An 18,415-nucleotide genomic window follows, 5' to 3' on the forward strand; every position below is an offset into this window, starting at 1 on the left:
TGACAGAATAAGAAGTGACAGCCTCAGCCTAATACTGTACTCTGGTCACAGTGTGAATTTCATCTGCCCTATGTATGTATGTATGACTCAATGACATGAGTTTGAGTAAACTCTGGGAGTTGGTGATGGACAGGGAGGCCGGGTGTGCTGCAGTCCATGGGGTCGCAAAGAGTCGGACACGACTGAGCGACTGAACTGAACTGAACTGAACTGATGTATGTACAGATACATAGAGACCGTGCAGCTTGTCACGTGTTACTCCTTCGCTTGAAATGTGATTAGTCTATAGAAGTTTACATAAACAGGGCTCTCTGTGTGAGTTTTTTTGAACATGGGTCTCCTTTTATGTTTACTGCTTGTAAAAACAACAGGTTTGTTCTGCCACCGCCACATGGGCGTTTGCCATTCCTGCAGGCAGGCCACCAGCATCATACATTTTCTTCAGGACTTTAGTGACACGTTATTGGGCTTCCCAGGTGGCTCAGATGGTAACAAATCAGCCTGCAATGAAGGAGACCCCAGTTTGTTCCCTGGGTCAGGAAGATCCCCTGGAGGAGGGGATGGCAACCCACTCCAGTATTCTTGCCTGGAGAATCCCATGGACAGAGGAGCCTGGTGCACTGCAGTCCATGGGGTCACAAAGAGTTGGACACAACTGACTAAGCACACATGCATGCTGTCTTATGAATGTGCTGACATATTACCTGATGATATAATTATCTGTATTAGTAGTATGTCAAGTGGCCTCATTTTTATTCTTGAACTGATCAAGGCTGCTATAGGAAACAAGCATGATAGAACCTGGAGTTGGGTATTAGCAACTTTGGATTTAGGGAAGATTATGAGTCCTTCTTGGAAGGAAAGTTATGACCAACCTAGATAGCATATTGAAAAGCAGAGACATTACTTTGCCAACAAAGGTCCGTCTAGTCAAGGCTATGATTTTTCCAGTGGTCATGTATGGATGTGAGAGTTGGACTGTGAAGAAAGCTGAGCACCGAAGAATTGATGCTTTTGAACTGTGGCATTTAAGAAGACTCGAGAGTCCCTTGGACTGCAAGGAGATCCAACTAATGCTAAAGCTGAAACTCCAGTACTTTGGCCACCTCATGCGAAGAGCTGACTCATTAGAAAAGACTCTGATGCTGGGAGGGATTAGGGGCAGGAGGAGAAGGGGATGGCAGAGGATGAGATGGCTGGATGGCATCACTGACTCGATGGACATGAGTTTGAGTGAACTCTGGGAGATGGTGATGGACAGGGAGGCCTGGTGTGCTGCGATTCATGGGGTCACAAAGAGTCAGACACAACTGAGCGACTGAACTGATGAGTCCTTCTTAGGGGTGTGACTTTGGGCAAGTTAACCCATTTTTGTGGTTTTATGTCCTCATTTGTAAAATAAGAAAGTTCAAATTGGAAGAAAGCCAGAGTGCTACCTGGATCTCAGACTCAGTGATTCCACAGTACTTGAGAACTGTAGGTTTTAGTTTTTGTAGTTTATTTCCAAACAATGTTTTCAAGTTTACATTGGATATTAGTTGGCCCAATGCACAAGTTGGGAGGTGGGAGTGGGGGTGAATGGAAAGAACAATCTAGAAGTAAAGGATGAGTCTAGACTCCTCTGTTTGCTCTTAGCTCATCTTCAGAGACGCCGTTCTGAGGATTTTAGTTCAAAGGGCACAGCATCCCCCTTGGGCTGAGAGCCTGGTGTACTTGCTACTCTTTGTCTCTCTCCTCTCTATTTGATGACAAATAAAAACAGGGACCTCTCTGGAGGTAAAAAAATATTTACCTCCAGTATTTAAGTCCAAGGGAATTACGTGGAAAAATACACTATTCTTTTCCTTTTTTAAACATTGTTCATCTTTCTTTGACGCTGATGCCGTAGAAACCCACTTTTTCAGGAGTTGTACGTAAAAACCACTTCCACGTTTCCCGACATAAATTGTGTTCTTTTTGAGTTTAGTTCCTACAGTTCTTGGTCTCATCTGTAGTTGTCCTGAGTAAGTTAGAATGCCAATAAGATGAGAAGGGAAGGAGGTAAGGGGAGGGAGACATCGACAAGCAGGGGTGTGCTGTCCAGAGAACCAGTGGCGGAACCTCATCCCTTGCTTGTTGGTCCGCAGCCTCCGAGTCGGTGTACGTGGTCTCTCTGCAGTCCATGAACTCCCGGGGGCAGAGTCAGCCAGTCTACAGGGCTGCCCTAACGAAGCGGAAGATTTCAGGTACGTCTCCAGGGACGCATCTGGTCAAGCCGTGGTCTAGGGCTTGGCTGTTTTCCAATGATGCTGGCCGGGTGACGACGTACATGGATTTTATTGGGTATAACGGGAAACGGGGACAGACTTGGTCACATAGGGAGGCACGAGTGTTTCTTTTCTACTCAGAGGCTAGAGTGTTCCTGTGATGCAATCTATCCCTGTGTATATTTGAATGGCTTCAGATTTGTCATGATAGCCCCAAGCATTTATTCCATTTACAGGCACGGTCTGATCCACGCATAAATTGCCCTTGGTGATAGACTGGGAACAAAGATACAGAGAAGGGTAGGTGTGGACGGGGCAGCACACAAGATATGCCCTCACACTTTATTTCAGCTAAAACTGCCTAAAAATGGCATTGAGAAGAGTGAGGGAAAATGTAAAACTGGCTTGCTGATAGCCTGATCATTGGTCACTTACTTAGGGATGGTTATTTCCACATCTGTTCATAGATGTTTTTTATGTCAGTCATATAGTAACAAATTACATATACCTTTTCTGGTTCACGTGCCTTAAAGAGGCAACCTATGACATAATGATATTTGTGAATTCACAATTTATTTAAATAATACATTTCTATGGTATACTCTTATATTGATAGTTACTGTAATTGTACATTGTATAACAAAAGTTACATATGTATGATGTTTCACTTTAAAAAAATTCTTTAATTGCTGCTCTAGAAGAAGTCCCTGTATCACTTTCCTAAAGGCTAGGTAGTTAGCTTCCCCTACTTGTAGTAAAAGCCACAACCTTTGGAAACATGATCTATGAAAGTTGAAAAGATAAAACATATGAAAAAAACTGCAAAACTCCAAGAGACTAAGAAAAGCAAAACTGAAGACATCTTGTGAGTCTCAGTGTTACAGACCCCACATAAACTTTATGACTTTACTGTAGTCCACTGGAAACTGTCAAACTGAATTCTCTTTTCTATCTGAATATAACATTTAATCTGCTTTGGAATCATATATTCTAAATTGCGAGGACACCAAACTCAATGTGATTTGTGCAATTGTTGAGCTAGAATTCTTATTTCATGCCATAATCACCTAGGAAATGCTCTGAATTGAACTTTTCTTCCCCAAACTTTTGCTTCCTGTAAAAACAGTATTATTTCCCAGAAACTCAGAGTGTGTACTGAGAAAGCTCTGAGTGACTTGGACTATCTCTGACCAAGGCAAAGCATCTCCTTTTGCACGACTGTCCTTATGTGGATTGGGTTAGGCAGCTTAGAATGTGTTTAAGAAGAGAAAGAATGGAGATTTTTGGTTTTCTGTGTTGACCAATCAAATAATTGCTTGACTTCCTATTCATTTTATTTTATCTAAATCAAGCATAAACAATTTAAAATCTAGGCTCTGGGGGCCAGTGGGATTCAGGGCAGAGCCTATTGTAGGGACAGCCTTTCCACACACCCCATTGTCGTTGCAGAAGAGGATGAACTGGACGTACCTGAAGACATCAATGTCCGGGTTATGTCGTCCCAGTCTGTGCTGGTAGCCTGGGTGGATCCTGTTTTGGAAAAACAGAAGAAAGTTGTTGCATCAAGGTACTTTTCCTTCTTTCTTTGTCTTTATTTTCTGTATGAGAGACATGGTTTTTCTGGCCCTGAAGAGACACATATTTATTTGAACGATTGTATTTTCAGACATACGTGAAGACCGACCTCTTTTGTAGCTGACAGGTAGACTGTTCTAGGACAATCTAGGTGATTCTGTGGGTGGTACACACTCCCACAGATTAGATGTGGGTAAGACACACAGCGGGCCCTCACATCTCATCTGTTCATAGTCTGATCTTGTGTCTGGGATTTTCCTAGATTCTGCTTCATTCTTTGCCCCAAGTTTTGCCTTGTCTCTTGAATGTTCTGTTCAGGCACAGAGGACATGGGTCCCTCTTAGGAAGAAGAGCCTTATCGTCTTCCTGGTATTTGGAGATAGTGGCCGCAGGAAGGGTCTTGTGTAGACTGGTGTGCATATGTCTAATGTCTTGTGCAGAGTGACTCCTCTTGAAATAGTCTTCAAACGCTGCATGGCTTCCCATCCAGCTCATCTATGCATATGCAACAAAATGTGCTTTATTTTGTCTTAACCCATGATTTTATGCTCTTCTGGTTTTTATGGTCATTTGCAATAGTAATGGAGGAAAAACCAGTCATGAGGTTAAAATAATTTTTGTGTTAAAAAGGCCACTGTTATTGTTTGGTCCTTAAGTCATGTCCAACTCTTTGTGACCCCACTGACTGCAGCACACCAGGCTTCCCTGTCTATCACCATCTCCTGGAGCTTGCTCACACTCATGTCCATTGAGTCAGTGATGCTATCCAACCATCTCTTCCTCTGTCGACCCCTTCTCCTCCTGCCTTCAGTCTTTCCCAGCATCAGGGTCTTTTCTAATGAGTTGACTCTTCTCATCAGGTGGCCAAAGTATTGGAGCTTCAGCTTCAGCATCAGTCCTTTAAATGAATATTCAGGGTTGATTTCCATTAGGATTGACTGTTTTCATCTCCTTGCTGTCCAAGGGACTCTCAGAAGTCTTCTCTAGCACCATTGTTCAAAAGCATCAGTTCTTCAGCACTCAGCCTTCTTTATGGCCCAACTCTTACATCCCTACAGGACTACCAGAAAAACCATAGCTTTGACTATACAGACCTTTGTCAGCAAAGTGGCCACTGGTGAATGCCATTTCTAGTTAGTGGTAGACCAGTAGTCATAAAAATGTGCATTAAATGACTAACACACAGCCAAGAGAAAGCACACAGCCAAGAGAAAGCCAAAGACTTGGTGGTCTAGTCATTATATATTATTTTTTTAACCTATTTGCAACCAGGAAAAGTGAATATACTTTAGAAAATGAATGGAATATTATGCTGAGTGTGTGTGTATATATATATATATATATATGGTATATAGATGTTATTCTACATTTTATATATATATATATATATATATATATATATATATATAAAATATTATTTGTTCTAGCTAGAGCTTCTGTCACTGTCTGCTAGTAAAAAAAGACATCTGCTTCTTGTCAGAGACCTCAGAAGATGCATAAGTGGTTCTCTCCCAAGCCATAGGGCCTCCCCCAGTAGGAAGTGTTCCTGATCAACATGGACTTTGGTTTCCAACATCCTGATGAAAACAAAAGAAGACTTGAGTTTTCTTAGTAGAAATCTTACTGCTAATTGGTGAGCTGTGTCTGCAACTGAGGGCTTCCCTGGTAGCTCAACTGGTAAAGAATCTGCCTGCAATGCGGGAGACCTGGGTTCAGTCCCTGGATTGGGAAGATTCCCCCGGAGGGAAAGGCTACCCACTCCAGTATTCTGGCCTGGAGAATTCCATGGACTGTATAGTCCATGGGGTTGCAAAGAGTTGGGCACGACAGTCTTATCATAACTAATGAAATACCATAATGAGTAGCACACTGTTAAGGCATCAAACGCCGTCTACCGTAAGGTGGCCACAAAGAAAACGTCTGAGAAAAGCGACTCAATGGACATGAATTTGAGCAAACTCCAGGAGACAGTGAAGGACAGGGAAGCCTGGTGCTCTGTAGTCCACGGGGTTGCAAAGTGTCGGACATGACTGAGCAACTGAACAACAATAAATGGTGTTTGTAACTTGTAACGTCGAGTGTTGAGGGTGTCTTCTGCCTGGGCCTGTCAAATATGACTGTGTTGGGTCTATGGTACTCCTCTGCCTGATAAGCACACAGCAGAGTTCCTCTGATAAGCCTCTCTCTCCTGCTGTTTGTTGTATGTTTTTGTTCCATCTCATAGTAATAAGTCTACTCAGAACTACAGGCTGCCTTTCCTTACAGAACTCACAGAAAACACACCTGCTTTGTGTTTAGTGCTTAGTGAGTCTTCTTGTCTTTGTTTGCTGGAGAGCCAAGGTGCTTTGGGCTGGATCTGGTTCTTAATATTTCCCATTCCACAGAGCACATACACACCCCTGCCACACACACACACACCACATAACACATGCACAGGCAACATATACACACACACCACATATACACACACACACCATGTACACACACACCACACACACATACACACACACCACATAACACATGCACAGGCAACACATACACACACACCACATATACACACAGACACCATGTATACACACACACACCATGTACACACACACCACACACACATACACCACACAGAGACACACACCACATACACACACACGCACCATATATACACACAGACACCACATACATGCCCCTGCCACATACGCACACACACACAGACACACACCAGATACACATGCACAGACAATACATACACACACACTACATACACACACAGCACGTACACACACACACCCCACACAGAGACACACATCGTGTACACACACACCATATACACATATATCACGCACACACACACACACACACTCGTACACACCCCCACACCTCACTCCCACATACCACGCACATGTACACACACACATACACACCAACACACACATACACCACGTACACACACCCCCCCCACACACCCCTAATAAGGCACTTGCCTCATAAAAAGTGTTTTGGTCTTGAAAAGACACTAAGCTCTGTCTTTCCTGGGCTACTTTAGACACACCTCCCTGGAACATAAGTAGATTCTTTGAACTAATAACAAAATCACAAGTTTAGAACTTTCTCTTCTTGATTTCACCACTTACCTCCAGAAGTCATCACTTACGGGGAAGGGAGAACATCAAGGACGCCAGTGTCCCCCTGCAGAGAACCGGTCAGCTGGGTGTGTCGCTGCTTTGTGTTTTCTTACAGACAGTACACCGTGCGCTACCGAGAGAAGGGGGAGTCGGCAAGATGGGATTACAAGCAGGTCTCCAACAGACGCGTGCTGGTCGAGAACCTGAGTCCAGACACCATGTATGAATTTGCAGTGCGCATTTCCCAGGGCGAACGAGACGGCAGGTGGAGCACATCTGTCTTCCAGAGAACACCGGAGTCTGGTCTGTATTCAGCATGGCCTTTGCACTTGCAACTTGGGAATTACCCCTAAAAGGAGATTTAAAGACACTTCAGGGAGCCATAGTGATAATGGCCAGGAGAGGCATTTTGCAAAGTAGCATTACCCCTAAATCTCGTGAGAAGCTTCCTTGGGTCCATGCTTTAGCCTTTACTGGCTATTTTCCTGAGCATGTTTTTCTGACATGTGGAGTGCATTAAAACCACGCGGAGCCTTCATAAATCCCTGCTGTCTGTGTGAACGCCCCTGAGTAACAAACGCATGGCTCCAGAGTATTGGAGAGACTCTCCTTTCTTAAGACTCAAGTTGTGCTTGATTCTGGGGGAGAAATTTGTTCTATATTCAAGGTTACAATTATTTTCTTTTAAATTACATCTATTAAAAAAACCCAAAATTTTATCCAGAGGAAGTTGGAACTGGATTGTATTCTTCTTTGTATATTTCAATATTCACCAATGAGAGAAATTCTGAATTCCTAAAAACATTTCCCCATGTGTGTCTAACCTCCTTGCTCTATGAGTTGGTAAAGCTGACATAAACCGCTAAATACACAAAGAGCAAGTGGAGAATTTTCTCTCATGTATAATAAAAATTAACACAGTAGCTCTGCAATGAAATATATGTATGCAGGGACCATATGTCATTTTTAGAACAGCCATAAGGGCCTTTTTAAACCTTGGATTCTTGTCCTTTTGTAGCTCCTACCTCAGCTCCTGAAAATTTAAATGTCTGGCCAGTCAATGGCAAGCCTACAGCCGTCACTGTAGCTTGGGATGCTCTGCCTGAGACCGAGGGGAAAGTGAAAGGTAGGAACCTCATGACTGAGAGTATAAGGCACACGTACGTGGGAGTGAAATACCCAAAGAGAACTGTGTGCGTTGACCCTGATAAACACGGGTTCTAATCGCAGGCTTGGCAACTGCAAAAGCAACAGGGAAGTTAACAGACGGATTTGGAATGCCAACCCAGTGGACAAGGATATTTCAGCAGGGTTTTCACTGTCAGTCAGATCAGGGTCGTCACGCAGATGACTTTCCATCACCCCGTTTGCAGGGATTTTGATGCTACTATCAAGAGGGCTGTTGTTAATTGTATGGATGTGACATCATAACCTTTAACCAAAGTGACCCCTTGTTTTTCATCCTATGGATCTTTTCACTGTGCCAGTTAAGATCATGGCAGGTCAGGCTGAGCAGGAACCCCATGGGATCATAAATGTCTTGAATGCGCTACAAATATTTGTTGTTATTGTTCAGTCGCTCAGTCGTGTCCGACTCTTTGCAGCCCCATGGACTGCAGCATGCCAGGCTTCCCCGTCCTTCACCATCTCCTGGAGTTTGCTCAAATTCATTTCCATTGAGTCTGTGATAACATCTAACCATCTCCTCCTCAGTTGCTCCTTTCTCCTTGAAAATTAAAATATTATATAGATTTTTTCCCCCTATTTGTCAACATTTTGAACAATTGAATTTTGGGGAGGTGGGATTTGAAGAAAAATGACCTTAAAACAGGAAAAAAAAATACTGTAGATTTAAAAAAATGAAAATAGAATAAAATAGTCACAACTAGATAAATTTTAAAATAGTCTGTTGAGAACATTAAATAAAAGCACAAATAATTTCTTTTTAATGTAAAAACATTCAGAAACCTTTTGGAAATCTACTTGGAGACATTTAAAAGAGAGGTATTAAGGGTTAGGCTTCCCAGGTGGCTCAGCAGTAAAGAACCTGCCTGCCAATGCAGCAGACACGGGTTCAGTCCCGGGGTCAGGAAGCTCCTCTGAAGAAGGAAATGGCACCCCACTCTAGTATTCTTGCCTGGGAAATCCCATGGACAGAGGAGCCTGGCAGGTTACAGTCCATGGGGTCGCAAAGAGTCAGACACGACTTAGCAATTAAACGACAATTGAGGGTTAGGTTTCGACTATGCAAATGTACTCTAAGGGTACTTTTTTTATTGTCGCTTGATTTTGGAAGAAAACTTGAATATGCAAAGTTTGTGTAAGCTGAAAGAAATTCAGCAAATTATCACTGATCTCCTTTGAGAATTTCTTAATTAAAGAAAATGGATGGTTCTCTTTTGTCTTCAACCTTAAGTTATCTTTGGTAACCTATAAGGATATCTTTTCATGAGACAGTAAAAATTACAGAAGATAGAAGAAAGTATTTTCTAAAATTCAATGCTTTCTTTCTAGGTTTTTAAAGAATATACTGCACTATTCTTGCTCATTTATTTATTTTTTTTGGAATAAATCAGAAACAAATGAAGAAATAGTTGGCCCCTTTTAATCATTCTTTTTATGACAATTTGAACATTGGCTTCTGTATTATTATCATGATGCTGAAAAGACTTCTGAAACCTGAATAAAAACATTTTTTAGCTGACTACCATTTTTAGTTATTAAAAAAAGTCAATTATTGTTCCTCGGTGACCTTATTACCATGCTACTTACTTTATTCACCCATTCCCACATCTTACTTTACATTTTAGCTCTTTGGCAAAAGAAACTCCCTAGTAGTCAATTAAATATTGCCAGAAGTAATAATAGCTACTGAGGTTTTATGTCCAAAAGAACTCATGTCCCTCACTAACCTAAAGGTGTAGTGGTGGAATTGTAAATTCACAATTATCCTGGGGCATATTTTACATCTGAGAAAAAGAAAACATAATAAAAGAATATACTTTGACATGGTCAAATTTTTTCCAGATGAATTGAATCCATAAAAACAATCTAAATTACAAAATTTTATAGACAGTGGGTTTTTAAAATTCTTACTTTTGACCACCACAAATGACTAGTTTGTTCATTTTCGACAAGAAAAGAATGCTGGTTTATTTTTTTCAGACAAATGCTGAAAAGGATTTTTGGATGAAAGTTTTTTAACTAATGTACTTTTGAAAGATTAGAGCTTAGGGAAAAAAGAAAAGCTCATCCATGCTTCCCTAAGAAGTATGATGGTTGCATGGTTATTGTGTAATTCACCCCACCCCCCTCCACCCCCGCCCCTTGGTTAGCTCCTACTCATATTAACTCAGTAAGTTATAAATCTTGTTATTGGCAGGAAAATATTCATGACAGTTTTTAGTTGAGGATGGAAATTATGCTTCAAAACCTTGTTGTTATTCAGTCACTAAGTCGTGTCTGACTCTTTGCGACCCCATGGACTGCAGCAGGCCAGGCTTCCCAGTCCTTCACTGTCTCCCTGAGTTTGCTCAAACTCATGTCCTTTGAGTCAGTGATGCCATCCAACCATGGGACTGAAGCCTTGGCATGGATGGTTTCAAAACATGACTTCCTTATGTTGCACTATTTCCATATAACCACAGAGATATATTAATTCCTTGGACTGAATTTGCTATGATTTTCAAAGCCCAAGGCATAATATGTTTGCAGATATAGGCAAACATTAAACATCACATAAGTCTATGTATGACTCAGCAACTTGTCCTTACAGTTTTAAAAACTGAAAAATCCTTTTCCGAATATATTAAGAACTTCCCTAATTATTATAAAAGTGAAATTATATTTCAAATATGGAATTTATCTGGCTTAATGTACAAATACAAACAGCCCTGATTCATAAAACGGAACTCTTAGAGGTGTCAGCAGCTGTTCAGAATCAGTTCCTAGAAATTGTCTTTCTTTTTCCCTGCTCTGATTTCTTCTATTCTGGCTATATTCTGTCATGGTAAATTAGTAAATAAACGCAATGAGGAAAAAACCCAAACACAGTGTAAATATTTTTGGTACGTTGTGTGAAGACTGGCCTCCTGGGGTCCATATGCTGAGTTTGCAGTAAATGGAAAATTGCCAGCTGATTGACTGGTGGCCTGACTGAGTCACCGGTTCACCTCTTACTGTGTCTTTATGCTCCAGCTGCTGACTTGGCATGCATAGCTAGAGTATTAATTTTAGTAATGCGCATTCTAATTCATCCTGCCCGTACAGTCTGTCTGCTGGACACAGGACTGTTTTCAGTTTCCTCCTTCCAACCGTCTGCCAAATCATTTCAGAGTACATTCTTTCATACGCCCCGGCTCTCAAACCATTTGGAGCGAAGTCCCTCACCTACCCTGGAGAGACGACGTCTGCCCGGGTAGAAGGTCTGCAGCCTGGGGAACGCTATCTTTTCAAAATCCGGGCCGCCAACAGGAGAGGAATGGGGCCTCATTCCAAAGCCTTCATTGTTGCTCTGCCACCAAGTAAGCATGGTGTGTTTGTGGCTCTCTTTCTCTCTCTCTTCATTACTTCTAATTGTGGTGTGTTATTTTGAATCATTCTCACGGGTTTAGAACTGCTCTGTTGATGAATTGCGGGGTTAAAGTGCTATTCTGATGTCTAAAATATTTTTGTGGTCCCTTCCGAAATTGGTCTCCCCAAACCCTAAAATGATATTGATTGCTAATGACATTAATTGTTATTATGATGTTAATTACATATTATGTGATTAATGGATACATCCGTGATTAATCTTATATCATTGTGTAATTTGGGGTTTATGATGACAGGGAAAGAACATTTTACAGGCATAATGGGACATTTTTAGTCGGTCCCATTTCAGTGAATAAATAGCACATAAAATTTTTATAGTTTGTATTCCATGGTTTTGGAGTGCAGCAGTACCCAGAAGAATTTCAGTTACCTTGTTTATCTGCTCAGTATCAAAACCCAGCAGGTCAATAAAGTCCAAAACTGGAGTGGGCTGTATTTTCCTTCCTGCTTCTCTGAGTTTGCAACAGATGTTGGTAGCTCTCTCCTTCATTATATGCTGTGAGGATCCATAGTCTACTGCAATTCTATCTTCAAACAGCTGAAATAAATGAAGTTTGCTCTCTCTGGATTCCCCAGCACTATCTATATAAATCTTTCTCCCCTGACAGCATCCTTTTCCTGCATTCAACCCTGGTCTCCAAAAAGAGTAAATTGTAGGGTTCACATAATATAATGTTTTGCCTATCCCAGGGGTCTTTTTATTTTAAGCTTTATTGTGGGATTACAAATGTATCCATCATTAAAGGGATTTTAAGTCATAAAAAAGCAAGTAAGGACATGTTATGAGGAATAGGGAAGTCTTTGTAATGCCTCAAAAATGACAAATGTGTAACTCACCCCAGTCATTTGCAAATCACACACAACACATCTGCATATAACTTTAAGTACAGATCATTGAACATTCTGTGCCAGGCTTATGTGTATTTCTTGCCCACGTTGTAAGGAACAGCTATAATGCATTTGTAATATCTTGACAGTTATATTAAGAGTTGACTCATTGGAAAAGACTCTAATGCTGGGAGGGATTGGGGGCAGGAGGAGAAGGGGACGACAGAGGATGAGATGGCTGGATGGCATCACTGACTCGACGGACATGAGTTTGAGTGAACTCCGGGAGTTGGTGATGGACAGGGAGGCCTGGCATGCTGCGATTCATGGGGTCACAAAGAGTTGGACATGACTGAGCGACTGATTTGATCTGATATAAGATTTTGTACTTATGAACTCAATGGATTGGTTCAATGCACTCATTTCAGAATTCCTTCAAATAAGCTGTGGCATAGCCTGATTCAATTTATAGAAACTCAGCACACATATTCTCTAGGACTATATTGCTTAAAGCAAAATAGAACTTTAAAAGTTATCGAGGCTTCCCTCGTGGCTCAGACTGTAAAGAATCTTCCTGCAATGTGGGAGACCTGGGTTTGATCCCTAGGTTGGGAAGATCCCCTGGAAAAGGGCATGGCAATAAAAGGACTATATTGCTTAAAGCAAACTAGAACTTTAAAGGAGATTGCTATAGTTGAGAAAACAAGTGTCTAGTGTCTAAAGGAGGAGAAGTTATCAGTTTTATTACTAGTGTTCGGCACCTCCATACTGCCATCTTAATAATTTTTCATCACACATCTTTCAGATTGCTTCTTTGACAGCAAATTCTTTAAAATCTGTTACAGCCCCTACCAGTGAGTCTGAAGTTCAACAGAAAACAGACACGGAAGATCAGCACAAACCTGAAAAGCCTGAGCCTTCCTCATCTCCTAAAGCGCCAGCTCCCTCAAAACATACTCACTTGCCTGTTTCTCCCCAAGGGAGAAATGTCAAGAGCCCGATTCTCGACTTGAAGAACAAAATATTAGCTAACGGTGGACTGCTCAGAAAAGCCCAGCTTCCCTCTAGGAAGAATGGAGGTTCGGGTCTTCAGTCCACAGAAATCACTGACGAAGAGGAGCCGGATTCCCGCGGGGACCCACCAACCTCGCCCCCAGAGACCCAAGGCCAGAAGTCCCAGCAGAGGCCACCAAGTAGACCTGTCCACCCGTTCCTTGCCGCTGGGAGGACTCCAGTGAGAGCCCGCACTCCCATGCTGCCGCGAAAGGAAGGCGTGGACCAGCGCGGCTCCTCGCCCACCTCCCACCCTCGTCCGGGGGCGCCCCCCTCCGCATCTGCATCTTTTTCTGCCTCCCGTCCACCCCCTGAGAGCAGCACTCACCGCCTTTCTGGGGGACCCTCCACCAGCCGGCCTTCCAGCTCTACTGACAATGACTCAGTGGGTCTAGAGGAGGAGGAAACCACCGCTCGCTCTCCGTCCCCCAAGGATGCCCTGTCGGAACACCTGCCTGGCAAAAGCGCGGCGCACGCTCGGCCGGCCCTGTCTTCCGGCCGCCACCCGGCCTGGAGTGCCCTGCGCGACCGAAGCGCGGCGCACCATGGCACAAGACCAGCCCTGCCTGCCCGGAGGGCACCCCACTCAGAGGATAGGGAGGAAGGTTCCAGGGCCTCAGCCCCACCCTCGAGACTTTCTCCATCTCCTGGGGGGTCATCTCGGCTCCTGATCACCGAACCACAGCCCGGGTCTCCGCTCTCCCGCGGCTGGAAGGATGGTCAGGATGCGACGGCCGCCAGGTCCAACGCGCCGTCAGGGTCCACCCGGCCGTCCTCAAGGACACAGGCCTCTGAGGGAGCAGGCGGCTCCGATGGCGATGGTGAGAGTGATACGGAAGAGCGAGGGAGGCCGGCTGCAGCCACGGCCCCAACATTTAGGTCCCGGCTGCCCGCAGGCCCGCCGGTCTCTGGACACTTCAGTTCGCTCAGAAACAGACCCTTCGCTGCCCACGGCAGATATCCACACAGGTTTGGCAATGGCCGGGGACCCCGGTTGCACCCCTCCAGCTCCCCTCCGTCCACCGCATCCCCCCGGGTTCACCCGAGGGTGGATTCTCACCCAGCTTCTGACCATCGGCGCGGCCCCGGAGGCCAAGAAGACAGCGAAGAGGAGGCTGAAGACGAAAAGCCACTTCCTGCCACCGTGGAGAACCATCACGTGTCTTCCTCCTCCAGGCAGCCTGCCTCCCGGGGCGCGGACCATCTGAGAAGAGGCCCCCAGAGAGGGGCGAGCCTGCAGCGGAAGGAGCCCCTCCCAGAGAACCCCAAATCCACGGGCACTTGGGCTGGGGTGCCCCCTCAGGCCAAACCTCCGTCCTCTAAGGCTCAGGATACGCAGCAGAGCACAGACGCTGGTGAGGAGGGCGGGTCTCCCAAAACGCAGCTGGGTGGCCGGCCACCTGTGCCACGGTCCCCACACCACCAGGGGCCCACGGGGCCCCAAAGGATGGGTGCCGGGTCCGCTGCTCTGGAAAAGTCACCCTCCTCGGCCGTCCCGGCGTCCCAGCCACAACCCCACGGCCCACGGAGCAAGGAAGTGGGGCGTCCGCCTTCCAGACCCCAGCCTGCGTTCCCCTCCGAGGCTGGCCGTCCGCACCCCACGTCGCAGGAAAGCGCCTCCTTCTCAGACTCTTACTCGTCCAGAGGCGGACAGTCCTCCCGCGCGGCGTCTCCCCAGAATCTGGACGACGACAGCGCAGAAGCGGGGACCGGGGGCGTCCGAGCACCCGCGTACTCGGCCGGTGCCAAGGACGCCACCCCATCGCTTCCCAAGCACCGCCAGGTGGACGCTCAGGCAGGAAGCGCGGGCGATGGTCACCTGCGCAGGCCCGCGGGCAGGCCCGGCAGCCTGCACCCCCACGCCCGCACCAGGGTCCCGGGCAGAGTAGGCCCCCAGTGGGCGGGCAGGAAGGATGGGGCGTCCCAGGCCTCGCCAGCCAAAAGGGAGCCCCTGCCGTCCAAATCGCAGCAGTCAGTGTCAGCCGAGGAGGAGAATGAAGACGTGATGTTCTTTAAGGGAGGAAAGGACAAGGACCCGCAGTCTTCCGCTGCTCCTAAGTGGCCCTCCTCCTTCAGCCCCAGGGGCGGCAAACACGTGGACCGGACCCTCGCTAAGGGGGAGACGGAGCCAGTCATTGTGCTGGCGCCCCCCAGAGTGGGCTCCCCGCACGACGAGAACGCCACCCCGGTGAAAAGGCCTCTTTCTCCACCTGCGGGCAGCTCCCCGAGAGCCTCGCACCTCCCGCCCAGACAGCCCGCTCGCAGCCCCGCCGCCACCCCGAGCCCCACGGTGGGCACCCCCGCGCCGCCGCGGTTCACCACGCGCGCGCCCGCCCCGTCCGCCCCCACCACCCCGATGCTCTCCTTGCGCCAGCGGATGATGAACTCCAGGTTCCGGAACCCGTTCTCGCGCGCGCCGGTGAGACCCCCTTCGAGACCAGGTGAGTTGTTTTTACCTGAACGTTGTCTTGACAGTTCTCAGCAGGGTTCGTAGCAATTCCTAGAGCCTTTTATCTTACTGAGCATCTGCTCAGTCTAAGCACTGGGTTAGGAGCTTTGAGGTGTAAACACGATCTTATCCTGGTAACCATCTCCTGGATTTGCATCGCTTCCCGGGTCTTCAGATGAGGAAGCCGGGGTTTAGGGGTCTGAGTGGCTTGCTGGAGGTCAGACAGCTAGGAGGTGGCTGATCGGCTGTTCCAATCCCAACACCGACTCCACAACCCTCTGGTAGGTGTGTGTGTGCCTGCTCAGTCGTGGCCGACTCTTTCCTGCCTGGTGAACGGTAGCCCGCCAGGGTCCTCTGTCCATGGGATTCTCCAGGCAAGAATCCTGCAGTGGGTTGCCATTGCTGTCCCATCGCGCTTCTTTGAGTTCCTTAAGATCTAAATCTGTGAATGTGTGTCACAGCCATGATGCCATACTCAGGTTCCTATGTTTTAGGTTGTTCTTGTCCCAGGGGGTATTAGGGAATCCACAGGAAGGATTAGTTCCTGTGGAGGCTGGAACTTGTTCTGGTTATTCTGCATATAAACCTCTCAGCTAAAAATATCTGGGGACAAACTCAAATGTCTTGGGTGAGGATTGCTAAGATGTTGCAATCAGTGAACCTTGTTTAAAACCTCCAGAAAAGACTGTGAAAAACGATGGTCGCACAGAGGAGTAGCATGCTGATGTGTGACTTAGGTTTTGGACAGAATGTAGACAGCTGTGAGCTGGAGTCTATGTGGACCCAGGGCAGGAGCTAAGGTATTTACCTGAAATCTGCATTTGGTTAAGTGGTGCCTTGCGCTCCCCTTGCATGGATTTGGGGCATAATAGAACATTCTTGATTAATTGTATTAGTTGTTGTTAATCCATGCAATATACTGTTAATTTAGCTCAATGTAAAGCCCTAGAACAGTGCCCCCACAAGGAGGTCAGTTTTCCATTAAAATGGACTGTTTTATGCAAACCTAACACCCCAATAATAGATGTAAAAGTCACATTCCCTGGTATATAGTAAAAAAGTCAATAAATTCTTAATTTTCATTAACTGTTTGAGCGAGAGAAATGTCTCTGACCTGCAAATAGCTGTGGGGAAGCCCAGGCACTTTATCTGGTGGGCCAAGCTAGAGCAGATGTTTCCAGCAGAGGCCTCAACCAAGCTGCAGGTGATCAGAAAGGGCAGGAGGTGAAGAGACAGGGCAGGTGCAAGGAACAGCCAGATAGCAACTAAAGGGCCTGCTACCTCCTCTATGAGAAAATCCTTCTGTGGCCCCACTGAAGTCAGCGAGCTTTGAGTCAGGACTGTGTGTTTATACTTGGCGATGGATGATCTAGACCCGAGTCAGCTAGAGACGGTGGTTGCATTTAGTATAATCTGCGGAGGGGAGCAGCCCGGTATCTCATAGACGTCAGAGAGAATTTTCCCTGTCCTTCCAACTCTCCCTCCCTCCACCTTCCAGCTGGCTAAAATAAAGCTACAACTACTACGGTCTTAAACTTTACCTGGAAATTTTACTTAGGCCAAACCCTCTCATTCCCCCAATATTGTAGAAAACTGTGACTGTACCATGCTCTTCACAGACATTCTTATTTGTCATGTAGAAGTCACAGTTTCAGTCAATCTTTAGCTGATATATTTGAGCTATTGGTTCAAAATTCTGTTTAGTGTTTCGGTTTGAAATGATATGTTACTACTTATAGGGTGGTATGAAGCCAACTTTCCAGGAGTGTTGAATTTACCAGGTTCTGTATTTTTTGTTTGTTTGGGAACTTGTAGGTTATAATGGAAGACCAAATGGAGAAGGGAGAGTACTTGCTGGTAGTAATGGAAAACCAAGTGGACAAAGAATTATCAATGGCCCTCAAGGAACAAAGTGGGTAGGGTAAACTTCTTTACACATACCAGTTATTTTCATGCTGTTGGGAAGAGAAAAATGGTGGGCGTTGTGTAATAGAAAATGAAGCCGTCTTTTTTTCTCTAGTTTTAACCACTTGTATGTCAGTATACTTATACTGTGTTATTTCTTCCAGTGCTCAGAAAAGGCTTTGATTCTCCTAAGTAGTTCTCCTAAGAACTACTTTGCTTTCTTCTCATGCTGATTAGGTCAGGCATGGGCATTTGTCTGACTCATTTGACTCATTGGAAAAGACCCTGATGCTGGGAAAGATTGAAGGTGGGAGGAGAAGGGGACAACAGAGGATGAGATGGTTGGATGGCATCACTGACTCAGTGGACATGAGTTTGGGTAAACTCCAAGAGTTTGTGATGGACAGGGAGGCCTGGTGTGCTGCAGTTCATGGGGTTGCAGAGAGTCGGACACGACTGAGCGACTGAGCTGATTCTGATGGGCATTTGTTCCCGTTCTTCTTGACTGGTTAAGAAGGTCACATAAATCTTTAGGCCAACCAGTCAGACAGAACCTGAGGCACAGCCTCTCCAATGAATTTCTGTTTTCCCATTCCTGCTAGCTTTATTTTATTTTTTCTTTATGGTTCGATTAAACAGAATACATA

The 18,415-nt window shown here is 45.5% G+C and overlaps 1 protein-coding gene across 2 annotated transcripts in view; it reads left to right on the top strand.

The window, feature by feature from the left end:
- FNDC1 (fibronectin type III domain containing 1) overlaps positions 1-18,415 on the top strand; it is a 112,208-nt gene that overhangs the window by 55,831 nt on the left and 37,962 nt on the right. Inside the window, exons 6-12 of one of the 2 annotated variants that reach the window (XM_061428448.1) lie at positions 2,127-2,225; positions 3,696-3,813; positions 7,056-7,243; positions 7,959-8,066; positions 11,275-11,463; positions 13,207-15,855; positions 17,679-17,779. In XM_061428448.1, the coding sequence (XP_061284432.1) occupies positions 2,127-2,225; positions 3,696-3,813; positions 7,056-7,243; positions 7,959-8,066; positions 11,275-11,463; positions 13,207-15,855; positions 17,679-17,779 (3,452 nt within the window). Of the gene's footprint in view, positions 1-2,126; positions 2,226-3,695; positions 3,814-7,055; positions 7,244-7,958; positions 8,067-11,274; positions 11,473-13,206; positions 15,856-17,678; positions 17,780-18,415 lie in introns of both variants that reach the window. The other variant, XM_061428449.1, reaches the window with a different exon arrangement.

Source organism: Bos javanicus, chromosome 9 (genome assembly GCF_032452875.1).
Source record: "Bos javanicus breed banteng chromosome 9, ARS-OSU_banteng_1.0, whole genome shotgun sequence".
Classification (NCBI taxonomy): Eukaryota; Metazoa; Chordata; class Mammalia; order Artiodactyla; family Bovidae; genus Bos; species Bos javanicus.